Below are 19078 nucleotides of genomic sequence, written 5' to 3' on the forward strand. Positions count from 1 at the left end.
CCACTGAGCCACACATCCCCAGCCCTTTTTAATATTTTATTTAGAGACAGAGTCTCACTGAGTTGCTTAGGGTCTCAATAAGTTGCTGAGGCTGGCTCTGAGGTTGTGATCCTCTGCCTCAGCCTCCTGAGCTGCTAGGATTATAGGTGTGTGCCACTGTGCCCAGTGACACCAACAATTTTGAAGATGACTGCTATGGTCACCTTTACTGGAGGTAAAAATGATACAAATTTTAGTTTGCTTCTGATTTCTCTCGCAGTTCTGCATTATTCAGGACTCTATGTGCTGTAAGTGATATATTCTAACAAGGATAAATGGAATTTATTAGTTTGCGCAGTGAAAAAAAAAAAATAATAATTCACAGATAAGCCTGGCTTAACCATTTTGTCCTATCATCCCGATGTGGAACACCTATAAAAACTCACAGTATATAATATATACAATTATATAATCGTGTTATTAAATGATAATGGTATCAATTAACATAATAACATCTATAAGCTCTAGATTGTGATCTCCAAGCTATCTTAATGCACCTGTGTCGAGTTCACGGAAATGTCTGCAGAACTGAGACCCTGGGGCTGGTTAGTAGCCTGGCTGCCTGGACGCACACATCATTGCTGCCCGGGAACACACTGTCTCCAGCCACCTCTGACTTCCTTTTCCCCCTCTGCTGGCTTCGCTGTCAGTCTTTCCTCACACGATAGAAAGAAGGCTACCAATGACCTGAGGTTGTCATGATCCTGACAGCTCCTGAGCTCAGAAAGAAAGGCATCTTTCCTAACAGTCCTGGTCCAAGTCCCAGAGAGTCCCAGATGACAGACCTGCCCCACCCCAGTCATCACAGTCGGGGATCAAGCCTTGGCCTGGCCAGGCCTGGGTCCTGTGCCGCCACTCCAGTAGTGGGGCAAGGGGTGAGGTCCAATGAGCCACATGAGGAGGTCGGGTTGCGGTGGAAGGGAACCCTAGCCCCTCTGCCCAACTCCCCTCTACTGTGCTGCTGGCAAAACTCCTCCTAGAAATGACACTACTGTTCTAGCAGACAAATCGGTGTGCCAAAACATGACTTGGATGGCCTTTTTAAACACGTTGTGAATACCTGCTACTGGAACAGTCCCCACCCTCCCTGTGCCTGTGGGCAGGTGCTAAAGGCAAAAGCCTCAAGTGAGGAAGTCATGACGCGTGTGCTCAGCTCAGCCCTCAGTCTGTCACCGGTGTATGGCTCGGCGCAATCCTCCGGCGGTCCTTGGTGAGAGTCAGACCTTACCATGGCAGCTTCTAGAGCAGCGACGTCAGTAGGGTGACACGCTAGAAGCTCCTTTAACAAAAGGAAAGCAAAAGCGGAAACCAGATGGCCACATCTGAGGGAATGAGCAGCAGGAAGAGGGAAACAGCCCAGTACATATGCTATTGAATGAAATTTACCATTTTGGAACTACTTAAAAATTTTCTTTCTGCCAGGGACGTGTCAGAAAAACAAAATAAACTGCCTTAGCCATCCAGAGTGGGGTGCGATCAAGTGAATGGAATGAACGTGATTTCTGATTTTCTAGTTGAGTGACTTCTCTAAGCTCCAAAACCAAAAAACCAGCAAAACACAATCTACAAAGAAAATTCAAGGCACAAAAAAAGTCTAGTGAACTTTTTCAGTTCTAGGGGACCAGAAATATAGCTCAGAGCCTATCCAGCATGTGCAAGGCCTTGCCCTGGGTTCCAACCAATCCCCAGCACTGCAATTTTCTTTTTCAGTTCTAACACACCAGTTGTAGAACTGGGAGACGCAGAAGACAACATTCATTCAGCCATCCCACTGTGAACTCCTTTTAATAAACTGGGGTGCTGCGCTAGATACTAGGATGGAAATGACCTTGGTGAACAATGATTTAAAAAAACAACTTTGGCTTTCAGTTTGAAAAACACTTCTGAATAACAATCATACTCCCCCCTCCCCAACAGCCCCATTTTACAGATAAGGCAAGAATAAGATGACTCACCCCCCCAAAAGAAGAGACTGACCCCACTGCACACGGGAGAGGAGCCTCAGGTCCTGAATTCTCCTGCGGTTGGCCATTCACACTTAGGTCCCAGCCCAGACCCGCCCTCCACTGCAGAGTGCCACTCAGAAGGATCCTTGTCACGTGTGCGTGCGTGGGGAGCCAGGAGGAAGAGTCTGCCCACGGGGCTTCTGGGAGCCCTGGCTACCACCACCATCCTTTGCAGGGTGGTTCTCAAACTGACCACAGAACACCCCTCCCTCCTGGCTTCTGGAAATGGCTAAGGCGGCAATCAGAAGCACAGTTTCGAGTCAGCAGGCCCAGGTCTGAACACAGCTCTGTGACATGTGACGTGGACCATGCTGGCATACCTGCGCATCTCAGGTCCTTCACCTCTGGAATGGCCTCTCGGGGCTCCAGGAAGAGAGGCACAGAGCTTACCACGGGCGGGTGGCCACCTGACACAGCCAGGTTTCAGAAAGTGTGAAACAGAACATTATCCAAACAAAGACTGTGGGACACCTGACAGGTCTTTGTTTTACAAAATTAGGGTGGGAGGCAGCTGTGACTTTTTTTCTTTTTCTTTCAGTTAGAATATTTAGATCCAGCTTCAGCAGCAAGCAGTGTGACTGAGAAAGTGATTTCACCTCTCTGAACCTCGGAGCCTCTTAGGTAAAATGGTGACAATAATGTAACCACAGGCTCTTGAATCTGTGCTTCTGAGCTCAGCTCATGAGATTGTATGAATATCAGACATGATAACCAAAGTGCCTGGCACACAGTGAGTGCTGCTGCACACGGTTTCCTGCTAAGAATTGGAAACCACGTAGATACGTGTAAAATGTCATGTGCATTTCCACTAACTCAAAGTTTTCTGCAAATGTCCACAGCCTTGGAAATCTGCAGTCTGCTTGGGCCTTCCCACTGATCTGTCCAGACAAATCCTGTCCATCCACACACAAGTCTTTCTCACTAGATTTAGTATCTCCATCAAAATCCCAAAAGGCCTTCATGCTTAGAAAGGCAGCAAAGGTCCCTTTTATGCCATTTCTTCTTCCAGGACCTATAACGATGCCTGGCATATGGCAGGGGGCTAAAGCATGTAATAAGGCGGGGCTGCTGGGGAAAGAACTGACTAAATTAAATATTACATTGTGCATGTGCAAATGTATAGCAACGAATCCCACTGTTAGGAAAACATGCCAAGCATTGTTCCTGCCTTCAAGTGACCAGGAATCTAGTCAAGAAAATTGGATTGAGAAAAAATATTAGATTACATATTCTACACTCAAGTGCTGTATGGATTCAGAAAGAGAAACGTGGGCTGGAGGGGTCGGGAGACGCTTCCTGGAGAAGAGAGTAACACAGGGCTGGTTTTGAAGGGTTTCAGCCAGAAGAAACAAAGGTTTAGGATGGGAGCAAAGTGGCTCGTGCAGATTCCTGAGCAAGGGCAGATCTGGGGCAGAAAGAGCTGTGCTTCCTGGGAACTAAGCATTAAGAGGAAGGGCAGGCAGATGCTGGGGGGCTTCAGTGCAGGAAACAAGGGGCTGCCTGGCAACGGACAGAATCCTACTCCACAGGTGGGTAAAGGACAATCCCCAAGGACCGCGTGCTTTGGAGTACCAGGGGAGGGCACACGCCTCTCGCTCTTACCTTCCTTGAAGCAAGCTGTGGGCAAAATGAGCGGATTCTTACTTGGTTCATACCAAGGATGCAGCAGCCACGATGTCCCAGCAGAGAATCCCAGGGCAACCTAGGAGAACTTCACCAGCTGCAGCCAAATGCGCCTGCCTTCGCCTTGCTGAGGAGCTCTTCCGGCTAAGCCGAGGATAGTAAAGGTGCAGGCTCCACTCTGCAGCGCTGGAGTGCTCAAGGTGAGCGACTCGAACCAGCGCTTTCCAAGGAAAGGCAGGCCATCACCGCGGCCAGCGTGCCTTTAACCCACTGCCGGCCTGGCTGTCCTGTTGCAGAGATGCCTTATCACAGGCTTCTGTCCTCCTCATCTTCTCAAGAAGGCTCTGGCTTGACTTGGTACACAGCCGTCTCATCTACCAACTGTGGTGAACCGTGAGTGGCAGAGGGACTTCTGAAAACCCAGGCTGGGGAGTCCTGCAAGAGGCAGCCATCTCCCTGCTCCTGGATCCCCGTCCTAGTGTCCCTGGTCTGCAGGGACATCTGTGCATCTGTAGCCACGGGCGGCCTTCAAAGGTGGAAGAGCTCCGAGCTCATGTTTTCCCTAGGCTCTCACAGCCAGGGAAAGTGGTGTCTCTTCTCTTCCAGTGCTTGGGCTGCTGGAGATGGAGGGAGGTTAGCCTCAAAGAATGCAGGTGAGACCATCCCAGGCATCTGGCAGCCCCTGAACAGGCTGACTGGCGTGAAAGCAATTCCTCTTGCTGTAGATGAGTACAAAGTGAATTCCTGAGATCCAATGACAGGTCATAGAGGCACCAAATCCAAGACTGGGAACCAGCACGAGTTCCAGACCAAGCGTGGCAGTCTGCATCAGCCACGTGCGCAACACCCCTGGGCTCAGCGTGCCTCAGGAGGTGCCAGCTGAAGTCAAAACACACAGGTAGCACCTTTCTCTTTCCAGGGCTCTTGACTTTCCAAAGTTGAATGCAGTTGCTCTAACTTTCTGAACCACGCCTCTACAAACTAAATTCTTCTATTTTTCAGGTGGAAAATCAAATGTGTTTGTCAACTTTTCATGCTGTGCCAAAATACCTGAGAAAAACAACTTAAAGGGGAAAGGTCTATGTGAGCCCACAGCTTCAGAGATGCCATCTGTGGGCATGTAGTTCTGTTGCTGTTAGGCCTGTGGTGAGGCAGAATGTCCTGGTGGGTGTGCAGTACCTGGAAGGGCAGAGCTGCTCACCTTGTGTGGCCCAGAGCAGAGAAGGAGGAGCTGGGCCAAGGTTCACCCTTCAAAGGCCCGCCACTGATGAACTAGTTCCTCCAACGAGTTCCGCCTTTGAAAATATCCACCACCTCCCACTGTTCCACTACTTACGACCCCATCAATGAACCAAGTCACAGAGAGGTCAGAGCCCTTGTGATCCAATTGGCTTCCTAGGGTCTCCGCTCTGGACATGCTGTCTTGAGGATCAAGACTTCAACACATAAACTTTTAGGGATCCAAACCACAGCAATCAAGTCTCTGTGAAGTTACGTGACTTATCTAAAGCAGCGTGGCGTCATCAGAGCCTAGAGCTGCTTGGTTCCCAAGCTTGGGTTCTCCTAACTCCTAACTTGGGGGCAGAGTCATCAGTGGAGACTTAACAGTACACACGCCCAGCCTCAGCTCCTCAGTGTCTGCACTCAGGAGCGCTGAGGGGTGCCCAGCACTGTGTTTAGACTGCAAGGTGCTCTCCCAGCAGAGAGTCAGGACACAGAATTTTGAAGAGGAAGGTCACTCCTGACAGCGCCTCAGAGCCGCTCCTGCTGTTCAAGAAAACCCCCCACACAGCACCATCAGAGCTATTGGGAGGGCTCCTGTCACCAAGTCCTCCCTTTAATTAGCTGCTCTCCCTCACAATGGCACCATCCAGTGGAGCTGAGACCAGCTCAGTGGACTCTCACCTATTAAGCCAGACTCAGGGAATGAGGAGAGATGACATGGAGGAATGGCTGAGGACCTGGCGTGTAGGCACTGTAGACTCAGACCCTGTGGGGCCCTGGGGGGACATGTCGACACTGGTGGGGGGCTCTGGCGGTATTATCACAGCTAGAGACTGCTACAGTCGATTTGTCAACTGCCAGGAACTTGGTTCATCTCTCAGATCAGTGACTGTACATGCCAACCCAGCCACCATCCTAACTCTCTGCAGGCTAGTCACATTATGTTTGGTTCACTGGGTCACAAACTTCAGGAGCAGAACAGGACTATCTTCCAAGGACTGACTTTTGGCACTCTGAACACCGAGGGGCAGGGGGAGAGCAGGAGGGCTCTGTCCTTAGGATGTGCCAGCCTTCTTCCTGGCTCCTGTATAATTCTAATCCAGGATAAGGGTCTAAGGGTTACTCAGCTATTTATGGTAAGTTAGTGGTATTAATTTACTGAGTCCATACTAAACCCAGGCACCTTGCCAGATGCTGTATATAGAATTCTCACTGAAGCACAAAAACTCCTGAGCTGAGCAATGGTTCCATTTTGCAGAGTGGGAAAGTCAAGCACAAAGAACTTCCGCAGCTTCTTGGGTAACAGGGAGAGTGGACGCAAAGCCTTCAGCCTCAGCACTGCAGAGCAGTCAGCAGGCTCCCGGGGTGACTGACTCCTGAAGGCCAAAGGGCTGCCCCAGTAACGGAGCAAACTCAGGACAGAGCCAGTCACTAGGCTCCAGAAAAGGCAACGTGAATGAGGCCTGTGCCCTGAACAGGCCGAGACAAGGCTGCCCTGGGACTTTACCAGTCGAGGTGTGGACAGCACACATACACCTGGGCTGCGGCCTCCGCTCTGCCCTCCCACCCACAGCCTCTCCAGGGCCCATCCCAAAGGCCTCCTAGAGCCTACTAACTCTCCTCCGGCCTACTGCATGGACACTGCGCTCGCCCCTGTTCTGCCATTGGCTTCGCTTTGGCTCCATAGCCCCCAGCTTTTGGCCTTTGCTGGACATCCCCAGAGGGCAGTGTCCTGGAGACAGACTCCTGTACATTACATGAGTAGCTGTTGGGAAACATCTGTTGAATGACTAGCAGACGGGTTCAAAAAGCAGACCCAGGGTTTTCAGAACCCGCAGGGATGGAGATCCTGCAACTATCCCTGTGGCAGGAAGAGGCATGGACCAAGGCGGTACCCTCGAAGGCTCTGGGATGCCCCTGGGCACCGGGCTGCTGTGCTCCCTCCTCTGGCCTGGTGTTCTGTTCAGCACAGGCAAGGAGGGATGCTCCCAGGTGTGGACGCAGACACTGCGCCTGCCCGTCACTGGAGCACTGCTGTCCTTCCCTTCCTCTACGAGCGGTGCCACGGCCCAGAGAAACTGCAACTTACCCTGGTCACAGCTTTGACACCTCCATCGTAAGAATAGAAGCCCAATCTTTGGACTCCAGATGCACAACACCATCTCTCTTTGAGAAAAACTCGCCAACAGCTATAAGACTACTCAGTAATGGGGACAGAGGTGTCCCTTCCTCTCTGCCACCTGCAGCCAACTTGTAGCCACAATAACGTTTTGCCCGTGCTTAGTCACAGGCTAGCAAAGCTCATGACAGGGAAGCTTGCTGGCCGGCCCTTTCCTGGCTCCTGCTCTGCCCAGCTCCCACAGGTGCTCCTGCTGGCACCTAACCCAAAAAATGAAGCTAAAATCTACAGTGTGTAGGTAGTGATGTGTGACCTGGCAAAAAACAAGGCAGAGTAAGGGGGTGGGAGCACCCACTGAGGACAGGAATATGTTGCAAGAGGTCAGGGCACACCAAAGCAAGGCCTAGGGGGAGCCAGGAAGCCACACAGATTGCAGGGTCCCAGGAGGAGAGAGCAGGTCCTCAGGAGAGTAAGGGCAAGGAGGGGGCAGGATGGCGGAATGAGAAGGCAGGTGTTGCCACCGACGGGCTAGGGAAACTGGGAGGTTCAGGTGTAGGAAGTGACGGTGTGAGCTGTACTCAGCTTGAGATGCCATCAGCCCCAGGTAGCAACCTGGACCTTGAGTGAGCAGAGCCACTGGGGACCAGAGCTGAGGCAAGGTCTGGGTGGACTATGTAACCATTCATGAGGCCTGGCATGGGTTAAAGCCACTGGCAGTGTCTGGTCCTTGCCCAACACTGGTGCCTCTCCTGTTGACCTGGACTAACTTCCTCTGCCCAGTGTGAGGGTCGACATACCTAATGTCAGCTTGCTCAAGGGTGACAAGAAAAGGGACCCCTGGAAAACAGGAGGGACTGAGCTGGCCTGGGCTCCTGGCACTGGTGGCTTGTGGGTTTCAGGCCCTCCCCTGCCACTCACTCTAGCTCTTCAGTATTCCAGCAAAAGGGCCAGAAAAAAATTATACGAAACTGTAACAGTCCAAATACAGAAACAAATTTGAATTAATAAGGAATGAAAGTTAGCTGGAGTTTGAACTGTGACCATTCTATAACATTTTTGTTTAAAAATAAAATAAAACAGACTCAGAATAGCAACTTCCCATTTCCCTGTGACTGACACATTCCAGCTGTAGACCTTGGAGCTGGTGCCACACTCTGGAACCATGCTGGCATGAATCAAATACTGGGATTCTGAGAAAGTGACCTGAGGTCCATTCTCGCATGAGGGATTAGGGCAAAAATGTCTAAAACTCAATTTTGGCCTCATAAGGGAAAGCTGTCACTGGTTTGGGTGTAGGAATAAAAGGAAGGTGACTGGGAAGGAAAGCCTCAGGGACAGTCTCCGCAGCATGTGGTAACGGGCACTTAAAACTGCCCATTCAGTGCACGGCTTGTCCAAGGCTGATTTTAAAAAGGCAAAAACACCCTAATAACACAAAAGCAAAAATAAAAAAGGGTCTGCGGTTGTGGCTCAGTGGTAGAGCACTTGCCTAGCATGTGTGAGGCACTGGGTTCAATCCTCAGCACCACATAAAAATAAATAAAATGAAGGCATTATGTCCATATACAACTAACTAAATAAATAAATAAAAAGTAAAAAGGTAAAACCAGAAGTGACTGTTGTCTGTCACTACCAGCAGCTCAACAGCTCACCTGGTGTTGCAATGATGCCGTCGCGTATCAATGGCAGGCCAGAGTCCCCTAGCCAGCTGGGAGGTGCTGGTCTGTTCTCTCTGGGAACTGAAGCTCTGTGGGTGGGGACCACGGCACTGGCAAACCACCTCTAGAGTGTGCGCCCGGCACAGCCTCCCTAGGACTGGGGGCCCAGGGCTGAGCACACCCTACAGGCTCTGCGGGACTAGGTGGGCCTCAGCACCCACCTGGCCTCCATCCCAGGAGGCAGAGAGCTGCTGGCTCTTCACTCATGGAGGCCTGGTTAGAGCGAACTGCTGATTCAGACCTACTATGTGTCACATAGTTCAAACTCCACAGAAACAAAGTTAAAAACAGGATTCAAAAAAGCTCTCGAGGAATTCACAGTCCAGCAGGAGGGATGGCATGCAACGGTGGCATGTGGAAAGCAGGTGCCTTTTAAAGTGAAGCTGGCTGGCGCCTGGTGTTGGGGTATGTGCCAGCCATGCACCCAGGAGGCCTGAAAGCACCTGAGTGTTGCCCCCAGGCTCTCCTCAGCCCTTTAGAGTCACGCAGGAACGACTGCGAGGATTTCAGAAGCTTACATTACTCACTGATTCTAACAGCATTACAGGTTTTCTGGGCAAGAATCACTCTCCCATTTTTCAGTTGGGAACACTGACAGTAAGAAAGATCGAGAGGCTTGCTGAGCCTGCAAAAACAGTGCACGGCAACACCAGGAGTACAGACCGAGTTCTGATTCTGGTCTCAGTATTTCTTTCTCCTGCCCTATAAGATGCCACCAGGAGAATGAGGGGCTGTCCATCTGACTTTACTCTCATGAGCATGCCTGGCTCTGATTCACCTGCCTGTAGAGTTGTCACTCAGATTCAACCAGATTCAGGAGAAAGAAAGGAAGGGAGGGAAGGAGGAATGAAGGGAGGAAGGAGCTGCCCCTGTACTGAATATGCATAGACTTTTTCTTCCCTAAACAATGCAGTATTACAACCACTAGGTAGAATTTGCATTGCACTAGGTGTTTGTAACAAGTCATCTAGAAATGATTTAAAGTATGCAGGAGGTGAGCAGAGGTCAGATGTAAACACCACACCATTCTACACAGGGGCCTTGAGCATGTGCAGATTTTGGTATCTGCAGAGTGCCAGAGCCAACCTCCTGTGGACACCAAGAGACCCCTGTACTCAAACTGCTTCTTCCTACTCCTGGTGCCTTCCATGCCTCTTCCTCCACCCCGCCTTTGCCTCTAACTTCTCATCTCCATGATAGGCAATCTGTTGCCTTTCCTAGGCAGTGGTGCTCCTAGTCTGGTCCCAGATGTGCAGCATCAAATCACCTGGGAACTCACTGAAATAGATTATTGAGCTCCACCCCAGACCTACTGCATCACAAATTCTGAGAGAAGAGCCCAGCAATCTGAGTTTTAATATGCCCTCCAGGAATTCTGCTTCATGCTAAGGCTTGAACGAGGTTAAGAAGTTATGTTCCTCGATGGGCCCTGTGTTGTCCCACCGCGATCACCTGGCCCAATGAACACAAACCCTGTGGCGGAAGAACACCATTCATCCAGTAACCATGCAGAAATTACAAAATGTAACCGCATCCAGCAAAGTTCTTCAGAGCCAGATGGCAGATGCCCGGAGCAGGGGATGGGAGACCTCCCATTTCTGAATCGTTCTCCATGACGATGACCCCACTTACTCAGTTAATTAGTGCAGTGGCTTTGGCCCAACCTGCTTCCACCTCACAAGCCCAAGCTCTTGTCTCTGAGGCCACAGGCCACCACAGTGGGAATGGGTTTGTTGACAAGTATCCCTCTTCCCTGCCTGTGAGATGTAACGAAGGGCCCCAGGCTCTGTTCAAGGGGGTGGCTCAGGCTGACCACATCCACAGTGGATGCCAAACAGAGGGACAAACTCCATGACACGACTTCTTGCTACCATTTACAGAACCCTTCCATGACCTGCACAAGGACATGAACGCTAATGCTGGAAAGAAGGCTGGAACCCAGGGGTCCCGATCCATTCTTAAGGTCCCACCTATCGTAACATGCCAGGGATTCAATAAATTCCTGTTAGTTGCCTGATGGAGTTATCCTAAACAGTAAGTATGGTCCCCCTGGAAGGGAGTGGGCCCATGCCGCCAGGGCATGTTGCCACATGGAGAGAATCTCCTTTGTGTGGCCCCGTCCACACACAGGGACATGCTCTGAAGCAGAGGGTAACTTTCTGAACCCAGAGGAGGGCGGGGACAGCCCTGCAGCTCGACCATCCTTTGTGGAAACCTGTGGGTCCCCTCACCTCCTCCAGATCCGCTCCAAGGTCTCTGTCCTCTCTGACAAATGTCTTCTGGTTTCAACGTCTATTAAGAGTGGCGTTTGGAGGGGACATAAAGGCCCATCAAGGTGGCACCTAGGCCCACACATTTTTTGCCTACCAGTAAAGTGTTTATATCAGTTCTAAGGGGCACAGAAATTCCACTTGAAACATGAAAAGCTGCCAGAGGTCAGAAAGACACACACACACATATTTTCTTGTCCATATGCTCCAAGAGGTGGAAATAGACCCAAGAACCATCTGACTGCCCGCCCGTTCCGCCTCCTGAATTTTCATTTCTTAGAAACTATCTCTGTTGGAAGGTCCCTTCCCACATTCATGCCCAGGGACAGATTCCCAGAGAAGAGATGGAGGAAAACAGAAGGACTGAGATTCACAAAAGGCCTAATTGGGAGCATTAATGACTAGAGCAGCTGAAAAGCTTAGGAAAGCCAGGAAGGACCCTGTTAACAAAACATTATCAGGACACTTCCCAGAAAGCAGCCCAGCCAGGAGCTGGCCATTAACAACAATGACAAAACCCAGCCAGATCAAATCTCAACTATGCAGTCCGATGTGCAGAACCTTCACCTTCACTGCTACAATGCATATATATACACACTTACAGAGCAATAGACTGCATGAGTTTGACAAAGGAAGAAAAACAAAAGATAGCAAGAGGCTGGTTCTGGATAAACACTTGCTGTTCTGTATTCCTAACTCTATGCCAGCAAAAGCAGCTCAAACGAGGCACAAGGTGGGGTCCTTAACAGATTCACACATGATCAAACCGATTATCCACGCTGCTTCTGCATGCAGTAAACACCGGACCTGCACCACCTCTGCACTGCCACCCCCACACCGGGATAAACCCCACCAAATGCAGACAAGAATACTTCTTATTGTGAGAACCAGCCGGAGCCTAAGCTGTCATTACACAGCAAAAACCCAGCGAGAACAAAAACCCAGCAGCAGACTGATGTAGAAAACCGAGAACATACCTGAATTCCTCAAATGCAAACATGACCTAGCCAGAGACAATTTCCTTAGATTGTATGGTAGCCTTTCTGGTACGGAGGACAACCATTTAGTCAGTCGGATGGTGAGAAGTGCAGAATAAAGAGGCGGGGTTTCCACACCCCCCAATATTCCGAAGTGAAAGGCTTTCTGCAGACAGGGGCCTGCAGCCTCCAGCTCCGCCAGCTGCTGACAAGCGGCAGCTAGAAACCATGTGATCATTCCAGCAAGGCTGATTAATGCAGTGTGTGCTTAGGCTCCAGGCTGGAGCTGCATTAGTCTAGAGAAATAAGTCGAACCCAGGGCGCGCCTGGATTCTGCGAAAGTCACCTGACGCTTCCCACCCTTGCTAGAGTTGTACAGGGGGGAGGTGTACAGGGGGAGAAGGCAGCCTGTTCCACCGTGATCTCCTAACCCCCCATCTTCCTGTGGCTGTTGCTGCGATAGTGACCAGGCATGACCCACGTTGTAACTGAGCCCAGTACTGGGGTAGTTCAGCTGCAGTTCACAGGAAGACAGAGTACTCAAAGTCTCCCAGGTCCTGTATTTTACCACTCCACTCCAGAATACTATTTAGCACAGACACATGAGCTGCTTCAGAATTGCCAAAGTCACAGTCCATGCCCACCACTTTACCACAGCTACCATGACCTTGGAAGTCATTAGCATCTCATTTTCTTGATTATTTATTGACTGTATATGTACCAGGCTCTCATCAATTCCTTGAAGTACAAAAATTGCTGTAATAATTTCAGAACAGAAGTTAAGAAAAAGGAAACAAGATGTCAGCCAAAACAAGAGAAATGTTCACCTGTGAAGCCCAGGCTAGCAGGCCTAGCAGGAGCCAAGGCTGCCTTCTGAAACTCGCTGGGAAGGAGAGCCTTTGGCATTTGGACACAAGTCTTTATTAACAAGGGAGACAGATCTCGAATAAAGATTTGTGAGTTCCTCAACTTTTTCTCCAGTATGATCAATCACTGGTTGTGAATCTTCCTAGACTCTCCCAGGTTATGTCCTGATCAGTCCTGGTGATGAGTTGCCATGTGGCTGCTGCCTCTCCAGGAGCCTGACCTCTCCTGGAACAGTTGGTGGCTCTCTTTGCTACCAGGACCGCAGCCTGCCTCCCCCACACGTAGGGGTTCCCCGAGGACAGGGTGTTCATGCTTGACAAAAGGAGTACTTCACAAAGGGTTTGGGAGCCAACCTCAGCTGCCCATCTGGGAGGACAGCAATGAGTACACGTGCTCACAAGAGTGCTCTTCAGGTCGCCACTTCTGTCTCCAAAAGGACCAGAGGTCCCGAGTTGCACTTAGAGAAAGGCAGGGATGAAGGCCAAAAGGCGGAGAATGATGGGTGGGATCCATCCACTAAGCGGACCTGAATGCCTTCCGCAAAATTCCCAGCAAGCCTCTGCCTGAGACCCCCTGCAAGAGAGTAGCTTTCTGGCAGAACCGTGCCACAACAGAGAGCACAGGGGTCCCGAGTCGTTAAATAACCCCGTTTTAAATCCCAGATCTGCCACTAACTCTGTGACGACCAGTGAGCTGCTGAAGTTCCCTGAGCCTCAGGTTCCCAGGAGGTGGAAGGGCAGCAGCATGGGGACCACCCGTGCCTCTCCCAGGGCAGCTTCCGGGGCCCACAGTCAGGCAAACATCCCATACCGCCTTTATCATCACAGGCCTCTCACCCGACACTCTGATGACTGCAGGGCTGGTCCTCGTGGGGAGGCCTCCTCTCCTAGGAAGGGTCCTGTCACAGGCAGCTCATTTACTGGTGGTGTGTGAGGTGTGTCTGTCTCATGATTGTCAGGTCAGGGGAACATACTTCTATCGATATCTGGTATCTGCAAGGGATTGGATCCGCCCGCCCCCCCATACCAGAATCCGCAGCTACTCAAGTTGCTTATATAAAACGGCATAGTGTTTGCCTTTCTCTACACACATCCTACCGGACACCGTCAGTCGTCTCTCGGTTCCTTGTGATACCTAATGCTAGGTAACAGCAACGTGAAGAGCCGCCACAGTCCTGTTTAAGGAATGAGGATCACAGCGCAGGCACACTTCCCCAAAGGCTTCAGTACCTTCTGTCAGCAGCTGGTCAAATCTGTGGGTGTGGAGGGCACACTGAGTGTGTGTATCTCTGTGTGTGTGTACACGCACGTGTTTAGATATTTGCATGCATGAACACATAAAGTCACTGTCCTAAGTCCTAGGTAAAAAAGCAGTATGGGCCACCCATGTCTAAAGAAGAGCAACTCTCCCAGACCAAATATAATTAATTATATGATGTTCTCATGTATTAAACTACCTGGGAATAGCCATCCACAGCCCAGGGAAAGAAGCAAGTAGGAATCAACTAAGCACGAGTTTCTGGTGGGGAAGCGGGCACCAGCACACCCCCTTTCCTGTTTTTACAGCCTCTGGCCAGGGCTAGTAAACAGCAGACACTCCACAGTTACTTCTGACTGATGGGCTTGCTGGTTGATCTAATACCAAAACCTTCACCTTGGCATGCTCTGTAAGTCCCCAGAAGCAGCAGCAGTGGTCTTGACCCCTAGACATCTGGTGGGCATCAGGTAGGTGAGGTCAGGCCAGGGTAGCAGAGATCCAGTAGGATGGAGCAACTCTAGACCCCAAGCCTATCCTCCACTAGACATAAGCTTCTCCTCTTGGAGGGCTGGCTGTACCATGCAGAGCTATTCATAAGGTCCTGGTAGACAGCAGAGCAGGCACAAAGGCAAAAGGACAAATCCTAGCACCAAGTGTATTTTAGACATGATTTCATGAGAGAGATTCCCAAAAGCACTAATAAGGAAAACAGGCAGTGTGGCTGAGGAACGTGTACAACATCAGACAGCTCTAAGTGGCAGAGTAATGACTTGGACCCTGGTCGGTCTAAATCCACCAATGATCCAACTAGCACAGGCTGCCTCCAGAAAAGAACTTATTCAACAGGCTGTCAGGCAGCCAGTGGGCCCAATTTGGGGCTGGGACACTGTGGCCCTTTTGGGCTATTTCATTCAGTTGGCCTGGTTAATTCCAATATTTCATGGCCAGGCAAGAGACCTCTAAAGGCTGAAAATTATCTGAAGTGCCCAGAATTAAGGGGCAGAAACTCGGGTTGACATGCACTGGGACCCAGTAAGAAGAGGAGTCTGCTTCAAAAGCCAGGCAGATCCTTGACCACTTGATCACTGGTAATACCAGAGTGTCAGCAATGGGAACTTAAGAGAAGGTCCACGACTCCTAACAGCTCTGATCTTCTCCAGAATAGTGCCCCAAAAGGCGCTTCTGTGACCATAAAATGTCTGAACCAAAAAAAAGGAGGAGGAGCAGGAGAAGTCATTTCAGGTCATCTACCAGAGACGCCAGGCTCAGACATGCACACTCCTACACTCGGGCTCACTTTTCCTTTCTATCATGAAGGAATAGCCAGACATTGATTTTTTAGCCTTTTATTTTTTAAAATCACACTTCCATGGAACCCTGATACAAACCCTAATATAAAAAAACTGGTAAAAGTAGAAAGGTCCTGACTGAAAGAGCAGGAGGGGTCCTACAGGCCCAACTGTAAGGCCCCTTCTGCCCCCCAGGGATGGGCAGGACTCAGCCTCAAAGACATTGCCAGCATGACTCTGACAGTCCCTTTCAGTGTCCGTGTCCCAGGGGCTGCCACATTACAGATCATCACTCACCCTGGTTAATCCAGATCCCCTTCCTCTCTCCTCATTCCTGAGTGAATGCCTCTTGACTGGTCCCTGCCGTCACAGCTGAGCACTCTTCCACGGTTCCTGGACATGCAAGCTGCCCAAAACTTTTCCAAAGAAATAAACATGAAGATGCTGGTACAAACAAAAGCACTGACAGGAAATGTCCCTAGATCCCTGATTTGGGGACACTAAATGAGAACACTTTGAACAAGTGGCTTCACCTTAACACACACTTTAGTTTCACAAAGCAACATGTCTTCCTATGTGAAATGGCAAATTTTCAAAAAAAAAGCGAGCTTAGGATCTGCTGGGACTGTCTCCTCACAGTCTGGCGGTAGACTAGTAAAGAGCTGGAGCCCCTGATGTCCTGTGCATTTGACTTGGTGATCAACACTCCTCAGCCATGATGTATGTGCAGCAAAATAAGAACTGAGTCTAAGGACAGAGCCTGGTGTGGCAATCAAGTAAATCAAGAACGCTGTCCTGACATCTGTGGATATGCACACTCACTACTGCACCGTGTGGGGATGAAACAGAGGAGACAAATGCAGATCAGCTATGAGCATGACTAAAAACACACTTCTCTTCTCACGGCCCAGCCAAGAGTTTTCCAGGAGCCTCTGTGGTGACAAGAAGCACCTGGTGTGTCCCCAGAGGCTGCTTCTTTCTAGCCCACCTTTGACACCCTGATTAAGACCCCGACTCCCATCCCCTGCCTCTCCTCCTTGCTGAAGTTACCACTCGACACTTTCCAGTTCAAACCTAGTTTCTTTCCTGCTCTTCACTAAGTCTCAGCTCTGCCTCAGCATTGGCCTCCTCCATAACCTGACTGCCCTGTGCTGCCCATCTCCCATGCCTGCCAACCTTGACCCTCTGGTATGGCCAGGCGGTCTTCTCATTGCCCTCATCCCCAAATTCATGCCACCTCTGCTTCCTGTGCCCCTCAACTGCTACACTTTCTGCCTTCCGCCCAGTTAATGGAAAGGAGCTTCTGAATCCAGGTCTGCGGCTATCCCCCTGGAAGGCTTGGCAAAGATGTGAAGTTCCTTCGCCTCAGCCTAAAATGTAGAAGAAAGCACATATTTTGTTTAGATGCTGTGGAGATGAAATGCCTGGCACACAGTAACCATGGTCCATAGTAGCTAAAACTGTCACATATGCTTCAAACCCATCCAAGTGTCTCCTCTTGACCAAAACTCAGCCTTGTGCTAAGTAACTGGGTCCAGTGTATGGCTTAGGCCACTGGCTTTCCTTGTTCCTTCCCTGTCTTTCTTTGGTGCTGGGGCTGGAACCCAGGGTCTCACACATGCTAGGTAGGCCACAGCCCCATCTTAGGCCACCAGGTATAGGACTGGAGGGGCTGGAGGCCTGAGTTTAGTCCTTTAGAACCTCCACTGGACATCAGTCCTCCTTCCAAGAACACACATGATCTAAGAAACAACAGCATGCTTTCTATGCACATGCAACTTCAACAAGAGGGATCCATTACAATTTTGGGCCACCCTCCCCAAACACTCCTTTTGCAGTGGGGGGAGCCCACTAGCAGTGCACCTTGCTTTTGGTCCTGTCTAAGTTTTCAGAAAACAGAAAACATTCCAAGGTGCATGCAGAAGGTCTCTGGTTAAAAATGTTTTGACTTCACTGAATGTCCTTAAATTCCAGTTGAGTTAACCTTTCTAAAACTTAAACATAAAAAACAAAAAACAAAAACAAAACAAAAAAAACCCTTGAATTGATAGGAAATGTGGGAGCCGTGTGCTCTGAGCTCAGTCTTTCCCCAAATTACATAGTTCAATTCAACTTCTACAGTGAGACTTAAGTGTGAAATACAGCCATTTCTTACCTCTATTTTGAGAATCCTATTTAAACTAAGTTACCAAGAGTATTCTAGTATAAAACAAACACAATTATAATGTATCTTTTAGTTTACCTCTGCCCGAAAGTAGTTCATTGATAATTATTTCTGCATTTCAGTCTACATCAATCTCTTTGGCAAATAAGCACTCTCAAAATACCCTGCAGATTTGTCGACGGTCATCCTTGACTCACGCGGCAATGCTCCATGAGCTCCTTTGTGCCGAATACTTAGAGGTGCTGCAGAGAGGGTAGTGAACCAGCTCAAGCCTGGAGGGAGTGGTTGGTTCTCACGAGGTAAATCAGATGATGATGGAATAAGAAAAGATCATGAAATAGAAAACGAGTGGGGGGGCAGCAAATTTAGAAAGGGACAGAAAGTCCCCTATAAGGTCATGATAGTTAAGCTGAATTCGCATATCAGAAGTTAGTAAAATATCAGAAAAAGATCATCAGAGGCAGAGGAAATAGCCCCGACAAAGGCCCAAGGTGGAAGGGCTTAGCATCCCTGGCTCTTCTGAGGCCCGGTAGAATGGATGAGGGCAGAGGAGCAGAGGAGGAAGACAGGAAGGTAAGCGGCTCTGCTAGTCAGGGAAGCCACTGGGGAGTCAGGCGGGGGAGTAATGTGGTCTGATTTTCATTTTTAAAAGGAAAATGGGAATGGGGAGACCAGCCAGGAGCTACTGCAGAGTCCAGGCAGGAGACGATGGAGTCTGGACTCAGCTGGCAGCAGCAGACAAGACAGCCCATGGTGGAGATGGTCTTTCTCACACTCCATTGTTCATGTGGTTCTCAGATTACTGATGAAGCAAAGACTGAAAATATTTCAATTAGAAAACTAAGAATACTGCTAGCACCATGAGCCAAAGGAAGTGTAAGCTCCATGAGAAGAAGGACCTTGCCCTGACTTTACCATTCTATCCCAGGACTGGCACACAGACTCATTCGTCTGTTCAGTTAATCAATCGAGGTCTGTGGACTTGGAGAGAATTCAAAAGACGATGAAATTGGATTAAGTCAGCAGTCCTCTTCTGGTACAAGTGTTGAATAAGAGGGCAGATTATCCTTTTGAATGAACAAATACAGCTGTTTCAATGTCATCCTGAGGTACTGAAGTTTGCCCAGAAAGTCTTTTCCAGGAATAGAGAGAGAATCAAGAAGAAAAACATGCAAAGCAAATATATAAAATCAATCAAGAAAGATGGACTGAAACCTGCTCTGAACCAGTACTGCTCCATCCCTGATGGGGGAGGGGAATCAGAGCCCTGAGGTGGGTGGCTTCAGGCCTTTCCAACAGGTAGGAACAGAACCTACATTACAGATGCATCTTAAGTGTCCCCCAAAGGTTCAGGTGCTAAAGGTAGGGTCACCAGCATGGTGGCATTGGGAGAGGGTGGCACATTAAAGAGATGGAGCCTAGTGGAAGGAAGTTAAGTCACTGGGGATGTGCCCCTTGAAGGGGACATTGGGATCCTAGACCCTCCTTTTTCCCTTTTGCTTCCTATACAACACAAGGTGAGTAG

The 19078-nt window shown here is 49.7% G+C and overlaps 1 protein-coding gene across 5 annotated transcripts in view; it reads right to left on the minus strand.

The window, feature by feature from the left end:
- Nucleotides 1-19078, minus strand: part of EVL (Enah/Vasp-like) — a 141601-nt gene that overhangs the window by 90903 nt on the left and 31620 nt on the right. Inside the window, exon 1 of one of the 5 annotated variants that reach the window (XM_079129517.1) lies at nucleotides 11977-12176. The exons of 2 other annotated variants lie outside the window; for them this stretch is intronic. In XM_079129517.1, coding sequence (XP_078985643.1) covers nucleotides 11977-11999 — 23 coding nt within the window. In that variant the 5' untranslated portion in view covers nucleotides 12000-12176. Of the gene's footprint in view, nucleotides 1-8663; nucleotides 8948-11976; nucleotides 12177-19078 lie in introns of those variants that run through there. 2 more of the 5 variants (XM_079129512.1, XM_079129515.1) reach the window with 2 other exon arrangements.

This window comes from Sciurus vulgaris (genome assembly GCF_902686455.1).
Source record: "Sciurus vulgaris genome assembly, chromosome: 2".
Taxonomy (NCBI): Eukaryota; Metazoa; Chordata; class Mammalia; order Rodentia; family Sciuridae; genus Sciurus; species Sciurus vulgaris.